This window comes from Sparus aurata, chromosome 6 (assembly GCF_900880675.1).
Source record: "Sparus aurata chromosome 6, fSpaAur1.1, whole genome shotgun sequence".
Classification (NCBI taxonomy): domain Eukaryota; kingdom Metazoa; phylum Chordata; class Actinopteri; order Spariformes; family Sparidae; genus Sparus; species Sparus aurata.
Window position 1 is genome coordinate 28,900,009 of NC_044192.1, and position 25,580 is coordinate 28,925,588.

Consider the following 25,580-nt stretch of genomic DNA (forward strand, 5'->3'; position numbering starts at 1 on the left):
AAGTCCTCTAAAGACTGTGATTGTTGTTTTACCACAGAAACACTTAACATTCTTTAATGTTGGTTAAATTGCTGGTTTACACGTTGTAGTGATACAATCAGCCTCATTCAACATCTCAGCACGTGGAGAAGAAATACGTACATTCCGGGAAAATCCCACGATTAATATAACCTTAAAATACGACTCACCCTTTGCATGCATACTGGCATCAATCTCTAGATGGGGCAAGTTAGGACAAATCTAATTCCCCCCCCCCCCCCCCCCCCACACACACACGCACAGACACACACACACACACACACATACATATATACACACACACCAGTTTACGGGAAACCACACATAATGGCTCACGTAAACATCACGCAGGAGTAGCAGATGTTCCCTCCTCCTGCAGCACACAGTGTGGGCGGAGTATAACAGTTATGGGAAGACTAGATCCCCACATGCCTTGAATTCCCTCCACACTTTGTTTTCAGCCATGCTGAAGGAGAGGCTCTTCTGTTTCCCAGGCATGCCAGCGGTGTGGAGAGTCCTGCTGCTGTGGGTCTGCATCTGCATCTGTCTTCCAACTCAGGCCCGTGGAGCTCTGGTCATTTCCCGCAGAGATGCTTTGACACAGGTATTTAAGCTACATGGGCAGAACTTTCATATAAACAAATGCCTCTTTTGTTTTTGTGGTCAGCTGACAGCTCATTGGTGATCAGTCTATACACTGTTTATAAAAGTTGGCAAAAGTTCCGTTGATCTTTCCCATGAAAAATCTCCAGGCTTGCAGGATGGCGATGTGCTTTGCATGTCTGGCAGCAGCAACAGTGTTCTTCCCTGAAAAGGGAATAAAAGAAGATCTGTGTAGAGGGTATGAATACAAAGGCTGTGCAGAAAAACAGGAAAACTCCATAGAAAATTAAATGCCAAAGCAATGGTCAAACAGTCATCTCTGGTAACACCAAAGCACTGAGAGCTGAGAAGAAATATCCTTTAAAACTGTTAAAAAAAAAAAAGATCAAGCTAATTTGGCTAGCATTTCTAAAGCCAATCAAGTCAGTCCATACAAGTCAACCTGAAGCCTGTATCCACAAGGAAATTGCAAGTCAAGATTCAAGTCTTTTTAATTGTTTTAACATTTATTTTCAAACTCTATTCACAAATGTTCATTAACACTGGAACTCATTCGGGCTCAGGCTGTCTCTCGTCAACAAAACTCTGAACAAAAATGATGATGGAGGTGTTTCACAATAAGATCTAATGCTGCCATTTTGAGATGGAGATTTGAGATTTTCTTGGACAGGCCAAAATTAAACGCAGTGGAGCCTCCAGTTCAACCCTGCAGTCAACAGCTCTGTTTTTCTCAGATTCAAACACATGCAGTAAGTGCGGTGGTGTAGTAAGACACGAGTTTGCTGTCTGTTCCTCCTTTACTCTTGCGGCCTCCCCACCACCTACGCATGAGTTTGTTAAACTAACCCTGGCCTGTCATTAAGACCTTGCCATAAACCGCTTCTCAACTTGTTGAGTAAATACAAATCCCAGTTCACCACTCCAGTACTCCAGATTTTCCATAGGTTTGCTACCAGGGCTGTTTCAGAATACTTTGAAATGTAGCTAGTTACTGAATACGAATCACAAGACAATTTTTAAAATTAGTATGTAATCCACTGGGTTACACAATAAAATGTAACCTAATCTGAATACTTTGGTATTATTTTGGTATCACTTCACAATCAAACATTGAAAATATTGCAATTTAGACTAAAAAGAGTTCAACAATTATTTATTTGTTCTCTCTTAAGCGTCTCAAAACTTGCATATTCAAATATTTCAGTTGGTCCAATCAAATGACCCTTACAAAAACAGTACAGGTACAGGAGCACTGTATGTATTTTACAACATGTGGAATAATGTTGCTTTTGTGACCATTTTTGTTGCTGCTGTTTTTTAATCAGTCACTTGGAGGACTTTTGTTGTGAAAAAGTGGCACCTGTACCCAAGATGTTCATCTCACATTTTCAATGTAAATAAAAAAGAATAAAACCCCCAGCACCCACACCGCCTTCAGACAGCATAGACAGTAACTATAATCTCATTACACAGTTACTGATCTTTGTAATCTGATTACATAATCCCATTGTCAGTGATTAACCACAACCCTTGCCCAGTTTACCAACTCCCTTGTCTACCTGTTGCTGCCTGTTAATTCCTGTTGGCTTGTTTGCTGTGTGATCTTTTCATGCAAGACTCTTTTCCCACGCCTGGTTTAAGTCCTACATCTCGTTCTGGGTCCCACCTTGCTTTCGAGGCGTGTCACTGCAAAACTTGCTTGAAAAACATGCTCCAAAAGTCATTTTGAGAACCATAGAGGTGGAATGTAAAAAAGAGTTTTAAAGGAATTAATGCTGCAGATAGAGACATCTGAAGCAATGTTGGTACAATTATGTTTGAAAATCTGTTTTTTTTCATGCCAAGATGTAACATTTGATAATCATTAAGGGAAATGTTAAGTTTAGTGATGACAAATAGTCAGACATTAGGCATACATCACTTTACGATCTGGCCTGTCCTTAATATTCATGCAGTCATACGCTGTTCTGTTCCAGGAGTCCAATGATGCTTTGGGCAGCAGGTCAATAAAGGTACAATTCTATACTGTCTTACATGTGTTAAATATCAAACATGTTTGGTCCCTCTATTTGACAGAAAGAACAGTCTTGATTGTGAAAATAAACGCACATTTTTGTCTCTTTTTTTCTACAGAAAAGAAGCGCAAACTCTGCAAATGTAAGGGGAAAAAATTATATTGATGTAATATTTGACAAGCAATATAGAGGTATGACCTTTCCTAACAATGTATCATTGGCAGATTAATTGTGAGGCCTGGATGTCTTAATTCAACACACACACAAGGCCGTGGTGAAGAGGACTGGTAGCTTTCTCCCTCACAGTAGCGGTATTGTTTTTGTATGCAGAATGAAGTCCACATTTTCTTTAAAGTTCATTGCTTCCAGATGGCACTCGGACAGTTTTTCTGGTGTCCACAGGCATGTATTCATTTTCTCTTCGCTCGACTGGGGACAATAAACAGGAAGTGGATCCTGGAAGTGATTTGTCCATCTGTGTTTTCTTCTATTCTGCTCGACAACCACTAAAAGTTTTGTCTGACAATGTGTTTGCAGAACAGTGACCTCTCTGTGTGTTGTGACACGAATCGTTTGGGGACATTTCTCACGACATCTGATTCAGAATTCAGTAGAGACAAAAACAGGCTCCCAGTCCTCTCGGCCACTGGTCACGCTTGCCTGATGTAATATGACACGTTTGATACGTTTTGAAATTCGTGATTTATCAGCGTTGCAGCCCCAATTTCTCTCCCCATGTCATCCTCCCAGATGGTGGAGGTGTACAGTGTGATGGTGGACTGCACTGTGACGTCCCGTTTCGCCCACACCGTCATGACCTCCAAGGCTCTGAACAGAGCAAACACCTCTCAGGAAATCTTCTTCGAAGTGGAGCTGCCCAAGACCGCCTTCATCACAAACTTCAGCATGTCAGTCTGTCTCCACTCTGATCTCCACGTTCCCATTTGCATCATGACTCTTTGTGTGTGACAGTGTTTATCCGTGCTCCCTTTGCCAGATTTTTCTTAATAATACAGTTAGCACGGTTTCCATCACGATGTTCTGCATCTTTGCTCCTCACAGGGAAATTGACGGTGAGGTGTATGTTGGTGAGGTGAAAGAGAAAGAAAAAGCTAAGAAACAGTATGAGAAGGCTGTTTCCTCTGGGCAGACAGCTGGACTGGTCAAGTGAGTAGATTCAAGAGGAAAAATATATAAACCTAGTGTTGCGAGCATGTTTGAAGGTATATATTGTATCTATACGTTTCAGTCTTCCCATTAGAGGCTGTAAATAATGTCTGTGTTTTACTACAGGGCTTCTGGAAGAAAGATGGAGAAGTTTTCAGTGTCTGTCAACATTGCAGCCAAAAGTAACGTGACTTTCGTTCTGACCTACGAGGAGCTCCTACAGAGGAAACTGGGCCAGTATGAGATTCTGACTCGAGTTAAACCCAAACAGCCGGTGCAGGAGTTTCAGGTTGAACACACTCGCCTCTTTTACTATTCTTTATAGAGACGCACTGGTCAGGCAGAGCTGAAAAACTGCACGATTGAGTGTCAATTGTGAGGAATTTGTGTCTACATTATTGAGACTTTTATGTGGCAATGATTCCACACATGATCTGCCTCTGTGATTATGTGTGCATTCATGTGTGCGTGTGTGTGTGTGGAGACAGATTGTGGCCGACATCTATGAGCCCCAAGGCATTGCTTTCGTTGACGCCACTGCAACATTCCTCACCAATGAGCTGCTCTCTCTGGTGGAGAAAACTGTCACAGATGCAAAGGTAAAAATATTTCTATCCATCTTCTATTTAAAGGAGCAAATGCGTAAAATATGGCCAGAATTTGCGTTAATAACATTCACACGCCGAATTGCGTCACTTAGCTCGATGGCCAGCTGAGCTGCTTGTTAGCCAAACATAGCTACAGCAAAGCATATAGTGAGCAGCAGTAAGCGGATATTGCTGCCCCTGTGCAGTTTTGGAGCAGCACTTAAAATTCTGGCCATTTTTTTTGACTTTCTGATGTCTTTTTCTTCACTTGAAATGAATCTCTTCTTTCCCAGGCACACATCTCTTTCTCCCCAACACTGGAGCAACAGAGGAAATGTCCAGGTTGTGAAGGCACCATAATTGACGGAGATTTTATCATCAAGTACGATGTGAAGCGAGAAAAGAGTCTCGGGGAAATTCAGGTCAGCGGCCAACAAAGGCTTTGCAGCAGTACATAAGACCTAGTGCACCTGGAGCACAATGTTATGTTTTACATTCTAAGTGCCTTACATATGCTCACGGAAATAATTTACAACATTGGTAAATTAACTCTGCGCTCAACGATAGTATTTAACTCAGTCTGAGTTGTATTTCACTAGTGCATAGCTGTGCACTTGTGCTACATTTCCATATTAGTCTTAATCAGATGCTGTATTTCCCTTCAGATTGTGAACGGGTACTTCGTGCACTTCTTTGCCCCCCCTGACCTGCCCAGAGTCCCAAAGAATGTGGCGTTTGTGATCGACAGGAGTGGATCAATGGCTGGTAGCAAGATTCAACAGGTTAAAGAGTTTGTGTGTAGGTAAGCTTCATATTGTTTGCATCACTGTATCTTCATCTTCATGTGTGAATTTGGGAACTTTTGCAGACCCGGGGTGCATTGAAGGCCATTCTGGAAGACCTCCACCAGGACGACCACTTTGCTCTCATCCTGTTTGATAGCAACGTTGTCACCTGGAGGAACTCTCTCACCAAGGCAACAAAGGAAAATGTGACTCAAGCCATTGCCTATGTGAAGAAACTGAAGGACAAAGGAGGTTAGAGGAGAGCAAGTGGTATTTATGCCATATGTTTTGTGCACTTAGTTCTTCAGATGATGAGATATCCAAATTAAATATACGTGTTTTAAAATTTGTCCAACAAGCATCGAGATAATGAGAATCCAGGAAATGACTGCCTTGACAAACGTGATATAGCAAACAAGCTCACACTCACATTTTCTTTTTACAGACTAAACAAAATAAACTGATAATAGGTGGATATTTAGACAATTGGACTGAGCCAAGCTAGTATTTTCTGCCTGCTTCCCGTTGTTATGCTAAGCTAAGATAACCGCCTGATGGCTGTATCTTAAATGAGAGTGAAATCCTCTCATCTAGTTTCTGGCAAGAAAGCATATTTTATAAAATGTTGAACTTTTAAAGATCTTTAAAGCTTTAAATAACACTGAGGAATTGTTTGCCATTGATGCCCTCTATCTCAAGAAATGTTCATGTTTATCTGCTCTTTAATTCATGGCCTCTCAGCCACCAATATGAATGATGGTCTCCTGAGAGCAGTGGGGATGCTGGTGAAGGAAAGAAAAGATGGTAGCCTTCCAGAGAGGAGTGCAGACATGATTATTTTACTGACCGATGGGATGCCGAACCATGGTGAGCTGTCTCATATTTAAGATTATGATATTTCATTCTCAAAGGGCTGAGGTCACCTTATAATTCAAATTTTTCAAGCTCTTAAATAATCTTAGCAGCATGCCAAGTAACTTTCTTCTTAAACTGTAAGGCTTTGCCCATGTATAACACATGTATGCCTGCATGTACGTGCGATTGCAGGAGTGTCTAACCTCCAGATGATCCAGGACAATGTGCGTTCTGCTATTGATGGGAAGATGTCTCTGTTCTGTCTTGGATTTGGTAATGATGTGGCTTACTCCTTCCTGGACTTGATGTCCAAACAAAACAAAGGGCTGACCCGCAGAATTTTTGTGGGTTCAGATGCAACACTTCAACTTCAGGTAAAGTGAAAAACTCTAAATTTACTGCAAAAAGATATTTATGCATGTTTGGTGATATTTATTTGCACTTCTGAGAACATTTGGTCAAAAAGTCATTGCATGACTTGATGTGTGTCTTTGTTCCAGGGTTTCTATGAGGAGGTGTCCAGCCCGCTGCTCTTGGAGGTGGACCTACGTTATCCTGACAATGCAGTGGACTTCTTAACCAAAAACCACTACAGCCAGTTGTTTAACGGCTCAGAGATAGTGGTATCCGGTCAGCTGACAAACAACGACCCTGATAACTTCTTGGTGGAAGTGTTTGGCAAAGGGGTGAGAAATTAACAGCAATATCTAAATTAACATGGATAAAATGGCATCTAGTCATGGTGGTGAATAGATAATTATGTACTTACGCTCGTAGTTTCTTAGGTTTAGTAAACATTGTTTGGGCTTGTAGAACTACACTGAACAAAAATATAAACGCAACACTTTTGTTTTTGCTCCCATTTTTCATGAGCTGAACTCAAAGATCTAAAACGTTTTCTATATACACAAAAGATCCATTTCGCTCAAATATTGTTCTGTGAGGTGGGATGGATTATCTCAGCAAAGGAGAAGTGCTCACTAATACAGATTTAGACAGATTTGTGAACAGTATTTGAGAGAAATGGATCTTTTGTGTATATAGAAAAAGTCTTTGAGTTCAGCCCATGAAAAATGGGAGCAAAAACAAAAGTGTTGCGTTTATATTATTGTTCAGTGTAGGTTACGGTTACATAGTAACCTTGGTTCAGAGCGTATGCGCATTATGTACGTGGCTTAAGTTATGTTATGTACGTGATGTCAGCTACTTCAGTACGTTGAAATAACTCATCATTAACTCTTGGTTTCACACTGGACACGAACAGTGGTCTCCTCCATGAAAGTCCTGTGCATGTTTGACCCGACTATCCATCTGGGAAGTTTCCTCACTATGCAGACATTGTGGCTCTTCAAACTCCTATACCTGACTCCCTCTTTTGCTGCCATAATTACAATGGCCACTAGAGGTTGCTGCCTAACAAGAAATGTAAAATAAGGGGTGTATTAAGTTGCCTTCATGGTTTAATATGGCTGTTTTCCTGATAAAAGCAGATATGCCATGATGTTCCTATCTGACTCTTTTTAGGAATCGTTGGTCCATCACTTTTCAACAGCTATTACATGGGATGCGATGACATTTTGCACATGGTCCCCAGGGGATGAATTCTAATGGCTTTAGTGATCAGCAGGCTTCATCTGTCTGCAATATCTGTCATTTCATCCCTCCTCTTTCTTTAGCCCGAGGAGGACTTCTTGGTGCAGGGAAAGGCCCGTGTGGTAAACTTGGACGTGATCTACCCAGAAAAGGAGTACATCTTTGGGAATTTCTCAGAGCGTCTGTGGGCCTACCTCACCATCCAACAGCTACTGGAGAACAGGTTCGATCTTCTGAATTGTGTTTGTCAGCTTTATAGGTGTTTGGAGGAGGTTCCTGAACTGTGACAGATAACTGTGTCATTTGCCATAAAGAAACAACCAACCAACTAACTCCACTTCCTTTTTTATCTTATAGTGACATTGGGTCTCAGCAGGAGAAAGACAGCAGGACAGCCAAGGCCCTTGACATGTCCCTGCGATACAGCTTCGTCACCCCTCTCACCTCCATGGTGGTGACAAAGCCTGAAACTGAGGACGGACCAAGCGGCCCTCTCATCGCTGATAAACTGACTGAGGGTAAGGGAAATGCAGCCAAATCGTTGTTATCTGTTAAACTGACTAGAACAATAAGTATTAATTCTTTAGAAAATTGTAGCACAAAACCTGATGAATCAGTGGGCCTAATGATACGTGCTGCAAACACCCAACTAACCCTTTCACTGTTTCACAGACCAGCGACAGAATGCAGAGAGACATGGCGGTACAATGATTAATCTTTTTAACTTCATCACATGACATACTTTATGAATCTCATTTTGGGCTGAAAACAACTTTACTGATGCATGCTTTCATCATTTTTGAAAACAGGATCCTCTGGGTCACGTGCTGCTATACCCTCTACTCAATTAAATAGTAAGCTTTTTCATACAGTATCATTTTTATCATACTCATGCATTGTTCCTGACACTTTTTGTTAAATGTTTTTTTTTAATTTAATTTGTAAGAATGGGAAAAAAATGACAGTGATCTGCTCAAATGAATATTAATCGACTAGTCTTTCTTTTCAAATGTGTTGCACATTGTTACATTATTGACCTGTTGAATCAGTGAGTAAATTTGCTAAACTAACTGAGTTGAGTGTTTTCTCGCTGTTGCCCTGTTTCTCAGGCCCGATACGCAAAGCACAAAAACACAGGGGTACGAACATTTCTTTTTACTTTGTTACATGACATACTTTAGAAATATCATTTTGAGCTGAACAGCTTAACTGATGTATGCTTTTATCATTTTTGATAACAGGTTCCTCCCGTTCCTCTTCAAATGGTACTGTAAGCTTTTTCACCCAGCATTAGTGTAACTGATACATAAGTTTATCATATTTATGCTGCCATTTTATTGGTGGATAGAGTACTAGACTCTTCAAAAACAGGAATCACAAATGTTTAGCATTGTTCTTCCTAAATTCCACTGTTAGAAGGGCAATATCATGTACCCTAATATCACGCCAGTGATAAACGGATGTATTCAGTTTAATCTGTTTTGTTCATTTTCTAACAGTGCAGTTATTATTAAATCAGATTGTTTTTTTAGATAATTTTATTTAATACTGAAGAACTCAGGGTAGGCTCCAAAACCACTGTGCTCAGGGATGTTGCACACCACATAGTATTACTGCTGCTGCAGATTGTGTTTTAACGTCATATTAACACACCTGTGACACTTGAGTTTGACTTTTATGAATGTTTTCTGTCTGACATGATACTTTCTATAATACTTGTGCAGCGGACGGAGATCCTCATTTCATGATTGAGCTGCCAGAGAGAGATGACGCTCTGTGCTTCAATATCAACGACAAACCAGGAACCATTCTCAACCTGGTCAGAGACCCAAAATCAGGTCAGCCCGGAGCCTTTTTTATTATTATTATTATTATTTTATTTTGCAGGAAAAGTGTGAAAAGACAACAAACTCAGACCTGCCATTATTTTCAGGCTTTGTGGTGAATGGCCAAATCATTGGCAAGAAGAAAGTGGTTCCTGATGGGAAAATTAACACTTACTTTGGCCGTCTTGGTATCATCCACGGCAAGCTCGGGGTGAGGCTGGAGGTGAGCACTCAGGGGATCTCAGTCTTCTATGACGGCAAGCAGGTCAACCTGCTGTGGTCTGACGCAGTTTCTATCAAAGAAACCAAGTGAGTAATGCCTCTTTGAAAATATTATTTACAATAATTGGACAACGACACATGTTTTAAACTAAAATGAATGAATAATTCAAATAGGTGTTTTGTCATTTGTGTTGTCTCAGGTTAAAAATGCTGTTAAAAAAGAATTTAAACACATTTTTAACTTGTTTTGTTTGTTACACAATGAAGTATTAAAAGTAAACATACTAATTAAAGTTCTATTGTTATACATTAAAAGTCCCCTATTATGCTCTTTTTCAAGTCTAGACTTTGATTTTGGAGTCTGCTTGAATAGGTTTATATGCTTTATTGTTTAAATAACTCATTATTTTTCTAATACTGTCCTTTGCCGTTTTAGACGGACACTTTTTTTTTTTCCAAGCACAGCTTTGCTAGAGGCACGACTTAGAAAGGTGACCTTATTTTGTTTTCAAAATTAAAAACAAAAGGTCAAATCTAACCTAGAAATTCAGTTAAACTACACTTAAATCACATTTATATTATAAATCAGAAAGAAACAAACTAATCACAAGTTTGCTGTCTTGCTGTCAGCTATTGGTCACAACTTTCGTTCCCTCTCCAGTATGGACTTGAGCCTGACTAAGAACTGCAGCCTGACAGTGACACTTCGGCACTCCGTTAAATTTGAGGTCATTAGACACACAAAGGTTTGGAAGAGACGCCGGGACCATCAAGACTACCTGGGCTTCTACACCCTGGACAGCCACCACCTGTCTGCTTGGGTTCACGGTCTGCTAGGTAGAGAAAGTTTCATATCACGATGCATTGATTGTGTAGCAATTTCATGTTCAAACACTCGCTTTTTGTTGATAAGTTAAAAGTTATCAAGCAAGCTGTTTTCCTCCAGGTCAGTTCTACCATGGGGTTGAGTTTGAGGTGACAGACCTGCGTCCAGGTCCTCACCTGGAGAATGTAGATGCCACCATGTATGTGAAGGGGCAAACGCTCAACGTGACCAGGTGCACATGCCTCTAAAGTTTAAACATACTTAATGCATGCATGGTGCAAATAGCATTTCTTTTGGCATATACACACTTCATCATTTTTTTTTTGTATTTCTTCTGCAGGCACTGGCAGAAGGACTTCAGCAGCCATGTGAAGGATGGAGAAAGTATCCCCTGCTGGTTCATCAACAATGATGGAGCAGGCCTAATCGATGGGAGAGCCTCAGACTACACTGTGTCAGGACTTTTTAAGACTGTTTTTTAAGTTGTAAAAAATTCAAAATGTTTAATTGCACAAGGACCATGTCACTATGTGAGAGTTGTGTGTGGTGAGATATGGCAGCTTATAGTAAGTTGCAGCATGTCTTCATTCAAAGTTTACACACATACGGAAACAAACATCATAATAACCAGAATAATGTCATTTTTATGTAACGTCAATAGAAAATAACAGCTTATGAATCAAAAATGACAGCTAAATGTTTCATATGTTTAGATAACTGTGTGCAGTTTGCGAATGGTAAAGCAAGATGTGTGTTTACTGTTGACATAACATGGTAGGTAAAGCATTCAAATATTGGGCCGTTGTCGAACTAGAATTAGTTCTATCAAATAAATGCTCTGCTGTAAAGAATGTGTGCTCTCTGTCAGAGCAGGAAGGAAACTGGGTGATCTTTGAGTGCAAAACTCAGTGATAAATAGCAGTGCAGTGGTGGTTGTGCTTGGTGTCAAAGTTCAGTAATAAGTCTCTAAATCATTTTTAGAACATCATGGCATCACTACATAACATTGTAGGCCATTTCAAAATGTCAGAGGTAAACATTCACTGTTAATGTTAATGTCTGATGTAAAGTACAGTTTGACTTGTGCTAAATGAGTTTCACAGCAATATACTGAATGTGTCAGTAATACAAAATTGTAACTTCTTTTGCAGTCAATAATATAACGGTAACAAATTACAAATCTGTAGATTTGTTCATTTATTGGTACAAGAACTGTATTTTTTTCACTCATCTAAAAAAATGTAATCTGTCTCATACTCATATTTTGCACTGCATAAAATATAATTTGATTATAAAAAAGTGATATTACACAGGATTATACACAATTCTCAATAATCTTCTTCCTCTCTGTGCATATATTTGTTATTGTGATTATATCTGTTGATGTTTTAACGCAGTCATTCCCAAACTTAAAAATAACGTGTCCCTATTTGTAATTGAGAACTCTTCTAGGGCCCACGCAAACTTTTAACCGCAACTCTGATCAACACACAAGACTCGCATAAAGTATTTTCCTAATGTTTTTTATTTCATAAACAGAAGGCAGTGTTATTACGCATCGGCTTATTATGGCCCTGCACTGGTTCACTTCCAGTTTGCCCGGGTGAAGAGTTGGACGATAACTAGTGTGTATAATATACTATGCAACTGTGATGTCCCTAAAAAAGAGGCCTTGCGCCACAGAGATAAATATTAACAAACATCACTCTGTGGATGTACATCTTGTGATTTCTTAATGGAAATTTTCACGCTGTCTAAATAAGGTTAGATTCAAAGCCGAAATGAAAGCGGCCATTTGAATCTAGCCACAGGGGTTTGAACTTAAACAATACTTGCTTTTACACTGCTTCTGTACAGGACAATGATAACGTACGAGTTTGTGTTCGATTGATGTAAAGTTCAGGGAAAGTAAGATTATCAATATAATATACGAGAAAAAAGGTTTTAATGTGCGGTCAGAGTCATGCGTCAGTAGCACAGTGGCTTGACTTGCTTGAGGCTTTGTGGTTGTTGACCTACTGAAGCAGCCTTGTTCAGAGCCACAGAGACTGAACTCTGAGTGCTAATTCTGTTGCTGGGTACCAGTCTCTCTCTTTCTCTCTCTGACATCATGGTAGTGGTCAGATGTCTCTTAAGTAAAGCTGGCAACAACACAATCTCCGTTTATGGTACCTTGAGGGCAAGGGTAGATGCTATTGACACGTATACTTTAGCAAGAATGTAATTTAAATGAGATATCGTCTTTGGCCCAAAATGAACAATTCTGTTGATATTCTAGACTGTTTAAGATGCTGCCTTAAGTATGCTTCGGGGAAACGAACTGTAGACTGAATAGTATTTCCTATTTTGCTCAGTGTACATGCATTTTAAAAGGCATATATCATTTGCCATCTGGATAAAAGTAGGCAAAAAAAATATGTTCATTCTGGAAAGGAGAGACGTGATTTTCTCTGGAATGAGGTGGAAAACATATGTGCATACAATGGTATCAGCATGGACAATCAGATAAAATAAGTTGGAAAATATTAGCATATCGGATATTATATTACTACTTTGAATGCGGTATTGAACATACGGACGTTGGTTTTTATTTAGTTAAGTATTTCTACGTTTTCCATATGGTTAATTTAATGAAATGGCAGGTGTGGAGAGGGACTTGTCCACAGTTTTGTGGCCACAAGGGGCAGCAGTGAGCTCTCTACGGCTTGTTGCGTCACTAATCCGACGTAAAGAAGATGCCGCCGTTGAAAACGTCATTTGACAAGTCACACTTAGACTAAAAATATGTGCTTTTTTGTAATATTTTTCCCTTTAACGAACGAAAACACTACAAAAATACGAACTAATGAGTTTGGAAAATGAACCTCAGGTAAACTTCTTCATCTGCGATAAATAAGAGAGCAACACCGATAACTGTTAATTATCCTGTAGCTACTAGCTTACATTAATCTCGCACAAGCTAGCTAGCTAGCTAATGTTTTTAATTTACAACGCATGGCCGAATTAACAAGAATTAAGATAAACAAAATATATGACTTTGACTGCTTATGCTTGTATATTGTCTATGTCTATTATACCGACCTCACATTTACTGTATGTGCAGTCCTACATGTATATAAGCACCTTCATAGGTCAGTCAACTGTCTGTTGACAGGTTATTGGCCACAGACCTGCTCCTCACCTGGACAGAGCAGAGCACTGGCGGGTGACATGAAGCTGACACAGGACAGATGTAATAACGAGCCTCTACTGTGTGGACGGAGGTATGTAACTTTTCTCTGGATAATGTACACTTTAAACAGTATACTGTATATAATGTATGTTACTATACAGTGTTGCAGGACTGCAGTCATTTCACGCTTGTTTGTTTCAGTGCGTAATAAGCTTGCCTTTTATGCCGTTTTAATGAGACGTATGTGTCATGTATGTTACTTTACATTTGTACATATCATATTCTTGACAGATAAAGCTAAATTTCCGTCACACATGTACTCCAGGCACAACTACATGCAGGAATAGTAAAAAGAGATGCTTTCTCATCTGGGTGCTTCATAAAGAATAATTCAGTGTATTATTTTAATTTATTTTCAAAACCAAGCAACAGATCTGCCACGTTTTCATATAAAGCCCTCACTGGGTGATTTCACTTGGCTGTTGGTTACATTAGTCTTCTCTGGACACGTGTGGCTTGTACAAACAACAGACTGTGGCCTTTTTCACAGCTTACATTTCAAAATGGTGGGGAAAGCACAGGTGTTACTAATGACACTAATGATGGCTCAAGTGTACTGGTAAGCCTTGAAAGTGAGCCAGCATCGACAATACGAGGACCCGAAACTAACAAAGCCAAATAGAATTCAGCCGTCCTTAATTGTATTGCGTACACCTGTGTCATCCCTGCTTTCCTCTGACATCTGCCTCATTCTCCTTGTTAGCTTTGTTTTGCTTGCTGCATTGAATACAGCTTCATCATTCTTATTAGAACAGACAGTATGGTGACATAATCAAATTCTTTACATACTAAATGAAAACACCTGAGAGGCACATCCCTCTAATCATAATGACCATTAAATACTAAGACACCAGTTACTATTGCTGGGTTTCTAGTATGTAATTGTTGAAAGATTATTATATCTTTCAGCATTTGGAAACATCTAGTCTTTTTTTGACTTCATTTCACTGTTTCCCTTGATGTTATGAATGCCATCGGCAATAGTATGTTTTTTCGTGTGATTTTGGAAAGCCTTCCTCTTTAAATATTGGAGCTCCTCTTTTCGAAATTGCATGACAATGAATGCTACTATTTCATATTCAGTCTTTATGTTTGTATCATCAACAGCTCAGAACGTACATTTTCTCTGTCTCTGTCCCCCTTTTATACCCCTCATTTGAGTGTATGTGTGTTTTTGCACGCTTGGCTAGTTATGTGCTGCAGTTGCCCCATACAGTGAGTCTGAAATGTATTATGTGTGTGTGTATATGCATGTGTGTCAGAACTCCTTGTACTGTAACAACTCACCAGCTCTTATTACGTGGCTGCGGTGTGTGTACTAATAGATCCAGGGCAAGTGTGTTGACCCCAGTCATGTCGGAAGTTCAGGAGTTGAGAGGGATTTTCTTAAGGGGATCTTTGCCGAAGTGTTTGCCTATGTGCGTCTGTCTCTTTGTATGTGTGTGTATATGTGTGTTTGTATAAGCTTTGCTGATTAACACCAGATGTGCGGGGCTCAGGGTGTCAGCTATAGCTTGAGAGGGCCCCACTGTACTCCATTCGGCCCTGGTTGCAGAAAATGCTCCAGCGACTTCTTCACACATGGCTGACATTAATATCTTTGCTGTTCATCCCTCAGAACCCCACAAGGTTAGAAACATCAGGTCAGACTGAACTAAAGGAAGTTTTAATAAAGAGATAATGCTGTACAGGCAGGGAGTGGATGTCTGTCTCTGGATGCTCCACCAGAGGGCGGGAGAGAGCTATGAAACATCAGTCTCGTCTCTAATCTAAGGTCCCACAGTCTTGTCAGCTTGGACTACTGTGGGATAATTTTTTCAGGGATCTTTTTTGTTTTCCGTTGATGTAAAGTGAAGGAACATTATGTTTTAGAATTGTATTAATGTGTTGAGATTACATTTGAAAGAATGTATTTAGAAAATTCTACATAGAAACAACTGCAGTATTTTGAGGAGGTGACTGAATTAAAGTTGTGATTATTTTTGAGACAAAGGATTATTTTAAATTTTGATATCTCTTGATCTCTTTTTAATTATTAGAAATATTATTTAGTCTAGAAAATGTCAGAAAATTTTTTATTTTTTTGAATTTTTTCAAACTGTCCTGAGAGCCCAACGTGACATTGTGTAACTGTTCATTTTTTCCAACCAACAGTCGGCAACAAAAGATATTTAATTTAAAATCATGCAGAAGAGAGGAGAGAAGGAAATCCTCAGATCTGAGAACAATTGCTTGATTGCTGCTTGATACTTGATTTCAAATTGTTGATGCCAGTTGACTAATTGCATAGATGTTGCATCTTATCTTATGATCATTGCAAAGGATTAGGTTAAAGTTAAATAGTTTTTATATCATTTTTTATGGTAAAATGTGTGGCAAACAGCATTATAATGAAGAACTGTAGTGCTGCAGCAATGCTTTACACGACAAATCTTGTTCTCCAGTTGTGATAAAACATGAATTTTTTGTACAGACTCCAACAAATGTCACATTATTAGTATTTTAATATATTATAATGATCATTAATTGTAAATAATAGCACAGTCATAATAGCTGTTAAAATATTCACAATATGATTTTCTTATCATATTGTGCAGCCATAATACGAATGTCATCTTCCTACTGACAAAACGTTTTTATATTTTTTGTGGTGAATCTCAAAATTAATGTTGTGATTTGAAACAGCTGTTCCACAACTTTTTTCTTGTCTTATGCAAGAATACAGCTCTCAATCAGCTGCGCAGTGAGACATTTGTCTGAATGCTCAAGTTTGTAACAAGTTCTTATTTCATTGTGCTAGGTCAACACCACTTTCTTGAACCCTTTCCTTGGTCCATACCTCCCAGGTCTCCCTCCCTCCCCCGCCTGTCCCTCTACCTTTTGTCCCTGTGTGAATATTTCACATTGCTGCTGCCGCTGGTGCGTGATGCAGGGGACTGAGCGCTCATTGTGTGTACACAGTGTGGGTGCTGCGGTATGCGGCTCCCCGGCGTGTGGTGTGTCGTGACAGGCGTGTGGCCGCTGACGCCAGCCGGCCGCCTGCCCGTCTCTCTGTCTGTGCAGTTACACCTGACCGACGCTGACATCGCCATACTCACACACGCACACGTAGAAAAACGTGCACAGATACACACACTGACATACACATTGCACTACTAGACATGATGCCCGAAAGTTTCGGTTCATCAACTCCTGACCACTGTAGTGTGTTCACTCGTCTCCTCAGTACAGGAGGTTGACATCTGGCTGTGGTGTCTCCTTTGATGTTCTGCTCACTGTGTGAGTTTATGGATGTCACCAATATTTAATTTAAACGTAGTTTGCAATTAATGTGACTTAAAAATGTTAATATGTATGATTTAGATATATTAAAAAAATTACAGCTGTTGCATAACTGCTGCAGTTAATATTGAGGCAGATTACACTATTGCTTTTTCAGCACATATGTTCCAAGTGTGTTTCACCCTACAGACATTTTGTTGTGGTATTTATATTGCATCGAAAAATGCATTATTGAATTGTGGTTTTGAAATGTGCTGTGTAGATCTGTTCTGCAGTGTAGGCCAGGCGATATTGCAGCGCACTGTGGTGTAATCCTTGGTATTTAGTGTGTTCTCTCAGGCTGCCGAGGTGAAAAGTTGAACCTGGTGTTGACCTTCTCTTGAGAGAGAGGGCTTAGCTCTGAAGTCAGGCGCAGGCCAAACGCACAGGGAGGATATTCTCAAGTTCCTCTTTCCCTCCCTCACGTGCACCGCTCCCCTCCACGGTTGGCGATTCTCCCCTCCCACACGGAAACAATTAGCATCTGTGATAAGACATTGTACATATTTCCATCATTTTATCTCGTCGGTTTTGTTTGTTTGTTTTTCCATCACGACTAAAGTCTTGTGTCCTCCTGTCACGGCGCTGTTAATCACAATCACAATTACATCTCATCTAGGTGCAAGGAGTTGGAGAGAGAATGACGGGGAAAGAGACTGAGAGGGGCTACATGTTTATCACTGTAGGGAGTTGAATTCCAGATGGAAAGATAATGAAGAAAACAAGCAAACAATTATGCAAAAATAGACAAAATGGGGAAAAAAGCGAGAGCAGACTGACAGACGACAGAAATGATGTTTGGGGTATATTTGTGCAATACAAGTTTTTATTTGTACTCTCAGGAGGCCAGTTCAAGACAGGTCTGCGTTGTTACCAGAAAGCAAGAGAAAATAAGGGTGCAGGTTTATATGACTCTAATCGAAAAAACGGTGGATAGCTCTGATGATAATGATAATAATAATGATAATAATAATAATAATAATGTCAGATACAATTTTGTCGCACATTTTAAATAACATGAGTTGACTAAAGAGTTTTAAAAATATACGCAAAACAAGGTCAACAGAGCAGACAATAAAAATCATGCAAACACCCAAATAGAGTTCAGGATAAAATGTTCAAAAAAACTGGTAAAACAACCAACACAGCACAAACAAAACAATTGTTTAGAGCATGTTTTTCCTCTCAGATAACCTTGACGTGGCGTTGTTTATGTAGTATTTTATAAATTAGGCCCCTGATGTTAATACCAACCCTAAGAGGTGAGTGATCTCAGTCTACTTTGAATATGAGTGAACTTGTTTTAGGTGTGTGTTATGTTTGTGATAATACGCCTCAGTACAACTATCTGACAATGTATCCACGTGATCATGAGGCATTTGAGCATTGTTCGTGTGTGGGCTTTATTAAGCCTCTTTTGTTGTTTCTGTTTGTTCCTGTGAGGGACAGAGAGCTTTAACCACTGCATGTGTGAAATGAACATGTCTTATCATGTGTTGTATCATACGCCTCAGACTTGCTGATCCACAGTGTTTTGTTAAAGCAACATGACTGAGAATTCAAACCTAACTCTGACATTCTTCCAGTCCGGTGGAGCAGGAGAATACACGGCCTGAAGATATGAGTCAGACAGTAGATGTTGAGTCGTGCCGCACTGCGTTCTCCATCTGTTTTAGTTTTGGAGTGGTTGTGATAACCTTGGCCTGACCCCTGATTGGGCTAATCTCACCCTCATCTTCGCTCGCTGGTCAGCTGACAGAACGCCGCGCTACGATTGGTGGGTGCACTGCTGAGGAAGAGGAATTTGTTTAGCATTGTATTGGGGTAACAGTTAGCCAGTGAGAAGTTTAGTCTACTGTCTAAACCAAAGCAAAGCTTCAAAACACAGAGACAGAAGGAATGTTTAGGGCGAGAATTCAAAGAGCTAAACATGTTGGCTTTCCCAGGCAGTAGCCAATGAAATGCTGTTCCCCTCGTGGTGTGTAAAATGGATGTCAGTAAATATAAACTCATGTATCCAGTACAGTGCTTATAGTAATAGTTGATATGACATCTATATTAAGTTGAACTAGCTCCATGTCTGAATTATTATCGCCACTTCAGAGCAGAGAATATTGCTGTCACCCACCAATATGTTGCAGGCGTTAATGTAAATGAGTTTCATTACATATTTGCTTGTTAACTGAAAAGATCCTGTAAAATGAAGTCATTGCAGTTAAAGTACTTCTAATTTACTGTGAAGGACAGGGCAAGTTACAGTCCAGTGTAGTAGCAGCTCCGGGCGGTCTGTTTGGAGGGCTTTAGTCCAGCCAGATTAGATCAGACGACCACTCTGTTTGTTTGTTTTGATTTGGGAGAGGCAAGGCTCCTGAGGGATACCCCCCTTTCTCTCTTTCTCTCTCAACTACCACTCTGCTATCCCTCCCCAGGATTCACCCTCAGGGCACAGTCTACTGGAGCCCCCCTGACCTCTCTGTCACCCCTTCCTAACCCACGTTAGCCAAGGCATCCTGGGAACAAGAAAGAAAATGAAGGAAGACTCTGCTGCGTCTTAGCGTCCGCAGAGCCAAATCACAACCAGACCCGTTCGTCCGGGGGTGTAGGCAGTGCCCACCCAGGCAGGCAGCCCCTCTAGCCCTGGTCAGCCATAGAAGAGGTTCATCCCAGCGGGCTGACCTCTCTTTCATCTGATCGTGGGTCTGAGATGTTCTCTCACACCCAGCACTGCTGCAAGGGCAACATATTAGCCAAGGGAGGAGGTTTGCTCCTGTTCTTGTGTGTGTGTGGCATCTAAATTTGATTAGAATTAGTTAATTATTGGGAATCTGTCGTGGACTTGAATGTAGATCCAAATATATCCTGTCGAAGTGGCCAGTTGGATATCCTTTCCACATGATTTTATGCTTCAGTTTGTGCCTCGTTGAGTAGCCTTATAGGTCCCATGACTGCAGTACACTCTTCTCTTTTTCCACCCATTCTCATGTCTCTCCATGGACACACTTTTCCCATCTCTCCGCCTTTTTCTTGTATCTGTCTCTCAGGCTCGATGGAAAGGCAAGGGCAGACAACTTCACGTGTACACACACTCACACATGCAGACACACAGCACCCCCACCTCTGCTGACCTCTTCTTCATCTCCCACAAGGCCTTGGGGTGAGGCAGCCTGGCACCAGACAGTTATTCAAACCCTCAGGCAGCTTCACTACAGGTCGGAGACAGAAACAGAAACAGAGACAGTGTGAGAGAAAGAGAGAGAGAGCGAGTGAGAGAGAGATGAATTCTCAGCTGATAATTTACTGATTAACTGGTGTCTTAGCTTCATATGGGGGAAGAGGACTAGAAAGAACTGAGACTTTGTGAAGCCTTTTTAAAACAATTTCAATGAATGTTGGGCATTGTTTGCTGGATTTACATCAAAATTTTCTTTAGAAATATAAAAATACAAAATAAAATTAAAGTCTAAGAAATTAATTAGCTTCTTTGACTTTAGTTATTGCCTTTGTAGATTCCTCTCAGTGTTTAAACCCATGCCTTTAAAACAGAAAAATGTGTTATTCAGCCATAAATTAATTTTGTTTTTTATTATGTTTCATTTAATTTTTAATCCCATGAAACAGGAAATAAAAGCAGTGGGATGCTGTGATTGGATTAAAAGTCGTCTTCGTAAACATTGTGACCCATGTCTTTGACACACCTCCTTTCTCCTCTTGAAGAAAGTCTCTACATAACAGGCACGCCAAGAGATGAAGGTCTCTTTTTAAAAGAGGGACATGGGATGGGGAGGCAGACTTTGGAGTCTTTGTTAGGCACGTGGGCCTGTGTTTTGTCTTGGGTTTTGTTCTTCTAAATCCTCCTCGGTTTGTGTTTGTCTCCGAGCTCTGCTTTGAGCGATTAGGGACGAGGGTTTGAACAGCTCAGTTAAATGAAGACATAATTCAGCCCTTTATTGTGGCTTTGAATAGTCTTTCTTTATATCAATAAATGACACTGGTTTGAATATTAGCCACACTGAAGGTTTTTTCATAAAAAGAGAAGTAGCCCAAAGTGTTTGCAGAATTTTACTGTTGCATTAGACTTGGGGCTGGTTTGCTCTTTATGGGATGAGAGTGTATTGTATTGGACAAGTGATGTCAGTAAACCATGCCACCAGAGATGAGCCATATCACGAGAGGCATCGCTAGAAATCTGAGTTGTGCCATTAGACGGAGTGAAAAGCAGTATCTTGAGAGAGAGAGAGAGACACACAGAATGGATTGTTCCACAACAGACTGACGGACCTTTTAGCCTTATCTTCCTGAGCTACTCTTACAGAAAACCAAGGAGAGAAGGGAAAAGAATGCCCTGCTCTTTCTCTCCCTCCCATTTCCCATTCTCTCATTTCTTCTGTCTGCCTCTACCTTCCTTCTTCATTTCTTCTTCCTCTTTTGTCCATCAGTCCTTACCCAGCGTTTCTTAAAAATCCTCTTAACCCTTGCACTCCTTCCATTGTCCCCATCCCTCAATATCTTACCTTGATGTTTTAATATCTTGTTTCTTTCCTCACCCTCTACTATCTTATCCGTCTTCAGCTCTTTACAGCACTCTTAGAGCTCATTGCCCCTACAGATTGTTAAAAGGTAGCTCTGTAAGCTGCCACTGAGTCTCAGCAGCAGCAGCTGGCTGTTATACTCTGTAAAATAGATCCCTCTCTCCGTCTCAGCCTCACACTATATGCATGACAGCTTTTCAGGAGTGGTGCCATACAAATGTGAACCCAGTTGCTTTTGCAACAACATCTTATTTGCATTTGTTTACATGTGCCACTCTCTGCACGTTTGGATTTGCTGCATGTCATGATGTTTGGTGCAGCCCCTTGCCCAGATCCTGATACACACACGCACACACGCAACAGTATTTGGTTGTGATGACACTACGAGTCGTCCCTCTCCTCCCTCTCTGACAGAATGAAACGGATGGATAATTAGATATCAAAGGGAGGCAGGCAGGGTGTGGCGAGGCGCACGGGCCCCTACGATGGTAAAGCACTTATTAATGAGATAGGCCTTATCTGCTCTCCTCCCAGGAATTCTGCCTTTGATCGGCCCCGACTCTGGACTTAATACATTTTTGATTGATAGGCTGAGATGACAGAGAGAGGCGGCGTGGATGGGGTAGGTGGGTGGAGGGGAGTGTGTATGTGTGCGTGCAAGGAGGGGGATTGGGGGGGGGCAACCCTCAGATGCAACTGTAATGATGCCCTTCACATGATTAAATAACTTATGACAATAGTGTTTTGCCTTATGGGATAGGATACATTAAGATGAGCAGACCCATAGCTAGTTTGCATGGTAAATAAATCTCAGTTTCGCAGACATACATATAGTGTATAAACACACATACATGCACCTTCACATTCCTCTGGCCACACAGACATAAATCCACAAAGACAACGCAAACAGACAGGCCTATTCAGTCACCTTAACCCCGACTATAACTCACACACTGGGGCACCAGAAAATCTTTTCCCTAAGACAGAGCAGGCGAGGGGCAGGCCTGTGGAGGGGGACTGAGATAAGGCCCTATCCCCGTCTGGAGATGAGTTATAGCCCACCCAGGAGGATGTGGCTAGCAACGACCCACCCGGACACGCTGCTCAGCTCGCTGGGATTGGTAGGGACGGTGTACTGCTGTTAGTAAGGCAGCGGGCGACCTCATGGACAGAGATAACAGCCCCACTCTCAATAACACCTTGACCAGAGGGAGGAGAGGCAACATCGAATCAGTGAGCCTCCACACACACAAACCTAAAAATCCACACACACACATCATACACCTCCACCCCCGCTTCCTCTCTCCGCCCAACAAAGAGGTGACTGAGCGTAACCATTACAGCGCCGTGTCACCTTGTTATGAGTCTCTGTCAGTGTGAGGCGTCGGGTAAATTAAAGAAGCCATAACTGCTGCTCCGTCAACTGCCCGTCATCCCCCATTTATTACCATCCCAACGGGCGGGGGAATGAACCCCTCCCATCAAGTGGACAGATCGATCAATGTGACAGGCACATTTCAGGTCTCAAATCAATCACACTAACAAAGGCAGGTAAAAAAAAAGGACGTGGTTGTTGTTTTTTTCTCGAGAACTACAGCTGCGTTCATGGATGAGTCAGGAGAAAAGGCCTTAACATACCCTTTGTTGTCCTTAGCCAAAAACTCAGACTTTATCAAACTTCCTACACTGTGGGTGAATGCATGCTCTGTCCTGTTTGGTTTGGCTTTACTGTTTCTAGTATTCAGGCTTGTGTTCTTGTTTGCTTGATAGAACAACTATTTTGGATTTTTAATTCAGATTGGTGCGGGGATCTGGATAATCAGTGATCGGAAAATGATCATAGGATAGGATAGGATAGATTTTTTTACTTGCACATCACCGTTTTTATTTAACATACAGAAGGGGCTCTAATGCCGGACACAGCGTGAGAGTGCAGCTCCATGAGGAACATGATGAAACGGAGGCAACGCTGAGCAGAGAAGGAATGGGAAGCGAGACAGAGCGAGGAGGGGGTTAGATGATAAGAGTGGGAAGAACTGATAGAGAGGGAGAAACCGTGTAGAGAAAGAAAATGATTAAAAACAGCAATCAGCCGTCGGAGACTGATAAACCAACCAGTCGTTAATTGGAAGCGTGCAACTCGTGGGGATATGGTTGGATTAGGTTCACTTCTTCCCTTTTGCTCTGTGTCTCGTCTTCCTCTGCTCTCTTTCTTCTTTTTCCTCCTCCGTAGACTTAAATGTCTGGAAGACACACTTCATTATCAACAGTAAAAATTATTACAATTAATGTAATATTTATTTTTTCATATCTGCCAACCAAATTAAACTGACACTTTTATAAGATTCTTCCTTTGCTACTGTACGTCTGAAGCAAACTTGGGATGACAAAATACCATTTGTTAGCCAGGAAAATGAAAAAGGACAAAAGTCAGAGATGGAGAGACAAAGAGCGGTGAGGAAGTGGCTGTTTTTGAGTGATCTCAGCTTTTGGGGCATATAGGAGATGGGAGATGGGTGGTGGTCCATAAACAAAGGGCTGACAGCCAACCCATCACCCCGGCAGGTCTGGCTTGTGCTGCTAAGATAAAGCCGGGCTGCTGCCTCCTGTATCAACACCATCCATCATCCATCTTTGCCTGCTCGCCCGCTCATTCACTTCAGGCCTCTTACTCCCTACACCTGCCCCCCTGCCAGCTGTGTGTGCGCCTTTACCCATCAGAGCTTTCGCAAAACTTTTAATACAGCAACCTCAACTATCTGCATCTCTGGTTTTCTTTACCACATATATATATTGACCTAGTTTGTAAATATCTCAAGTTAACTCAAACCTTTGGGGAACATTTGTGCTACTGGTGCAACCGTCCTTCCAAGCTGTAGTTCTTTGGATTATTTGCCACTTGTCCACTCTTTTACTGTGACTCAACTTTGGAAGAACGAGCATTAATCATTGATATGTCCACCTTCCTCTGCGCCTCTATCTGCTCAATTTTGGTCTGCAGCAAAGTCAAAGGATAATGACAAGTGAAATGAAAGACATTGTTTTCTTTTTTATTTCTTTTTTGATTGTCTGAGAACTATTCAGGGTTTGATGTATTTTGCTTGTCAAATCATACAAAGCAGGGGTCTGACTGAGCTTTGGCAAAATAGTATTTTCCAAAACCAGCCTGACAAAGTATTAAACCATGATTTAGGAAATTTTAGCCCCCTGAAAATGACCCTTCAGGCCACCATTGTTCCCTCGTCAATTTGGTTTTTGTATGAGCATCTCCTTCTTTTCTTTGTTGCCCATGGGGAATGGAAATTATGCAAATGGAGATGGGCACTCTTAAGAAAAAATGTTGACATCTCCCATCCTTGCTGCCCCCTAAATACACACACATCATGCACACAGCATTCAGTGAGCCTCCTTTTGGCCCAGTTTGGTGGGTCTGTCTCTTTTGGCTGTCTCTCAAGCACACTTTAACAATTGCAGCCATATTGCCTGTGCCCCATCCTTTCTTCTATCCATTCTGGCCTATTGGAGTCAGACTGGACAGGTGCTGAGACAGGAAGACAGAATGCTGTCAGCCATTGTAATAAACAATATTGGGTTATCTAACTTCAGAAGAGCACGGTGGGAGTAAAAGTTCTCTTGTGTTTGAAGAAAAACATGCTATGATTAGTCCCTTCCGTCAACGCCGCTTCTCCACATGTTCAACACAAGGAAACAGGGAGATTCTAGCAATGCAGGATGAATGAGGATTTTTTCTTCAAAGACTGTGAAATTTAGTGATAGTTCTGGTGAGGAGGAAACTTTGGAGAGGCAGTTTTTTGTATTTCTTCAGTGTTTCATTCAGTTCCACCAATCAGAGGGGAATTAAGAGATAGAGTAGAGACCGGGAGACTGAGCAGAACAGGACAGCCGGGGAAATGGCTCAACTAGAGGATGAATTAAAATGAATAAAAGCCAAGAAATGGGAAAATGGGCTATCACTTGTGCGGCATAATGAACAAAGTGCA

General features: G+C 41.0%; 1 protein-coding gene and 1 long non-coding RNA gene across 3 annotated transcripts in view; both read left to right on the plus strand.

The window, feature by feature from the left end:
* The first annotated feature begins 466 nt into the window (after positions 1–466).
* Positions 467–11,812, plus strand: LOC115584107 (inter-alpha-trypsin inhibitor heavy chain H3-like). Its single transcript, XM_030421519.1, has 24 exons — positions 467–622; positions 2,598–2,633; positions 2,755–2,778; positions 3,387–3,544; positions 3,699–3,803; positions 3,930–4,092; positions 4,292–4,402; positions 4,684–4,812; positions 5,056–5,172; positions 5,259–5,427; positions 5,917–6,042; positions 6,223–6,404; positions 6,531–6,716; positions 7,707–7,846; positions 7,981–8,141; positions 8,296–8,325; positions 8,433–8,477; positions 8,733–8,762; positions 8,865–8,888; positions 9,348–9,461; positions 9,557–9,758; positions 10,333–10,508; positions 10,618–10,729; positions 10,838–11,812. The coding sequence occupies exons 1-24, from the start codon at positions 482–484 to the stop codon at positions 10,977–10,979; spliced, it is 2,823 nt and encodes a 940-aa protein (XP_030277379.1). The 5' UTR covers positions 467–481; the 3' UTR covers positions 10,980–11,812.
* A 1,419-nt stretch (positions 11,813–13,231) lies between these two features.
* LOC115582946 (uncharacterized) overlaps positions 13,232–25,580 on the plus strand; it is a 51,248-nt gene continuing 38,899 nt past the window's right edge. Inside the window, exons 1-3 of one of the 2 annotated variants that reach the window (XR_003984280.1) lie at positions 13,232–13,366; positions 13,652–13,760; positions 19,480–20,605. This is a non-coding gene — a long non-coding RNA (uncharacterized LOC115582946). Of the gene's footprint in view, positions 13,367–13,651; positions 13,761–19,479; positions 20,606–25,580 lie in introns of those variants that run through there. The other variant, XR_003984281.1, reaches the window with a different exon arrangement.

Excerpts from the sequence above, each read along its gene's own strand:
- LOC115584107 (XM_030421519.1), top strand. The coding sequence starts at position 482 with ATGCTGAAGGAGAGGCTCTTCTGTTTCCCAGGCATGCCAGCGGTGTGG. Across the intron at positions 6,405-6,530 it reads ATGCAACACTTCAACTTCAG|GGTTTCTATGAGGAGGTGTC; the intron begins GTAAAGTGAAAA and ends TCTTTGTTCCAG. Across the intron at positions 8,763-8,864 it reads CAAAGCACAAAAACACAGGG|GTTCCTCCCGTTCCTCTTCA; the intron begins GTACGAACATTT and ends TTTTGATAACAG.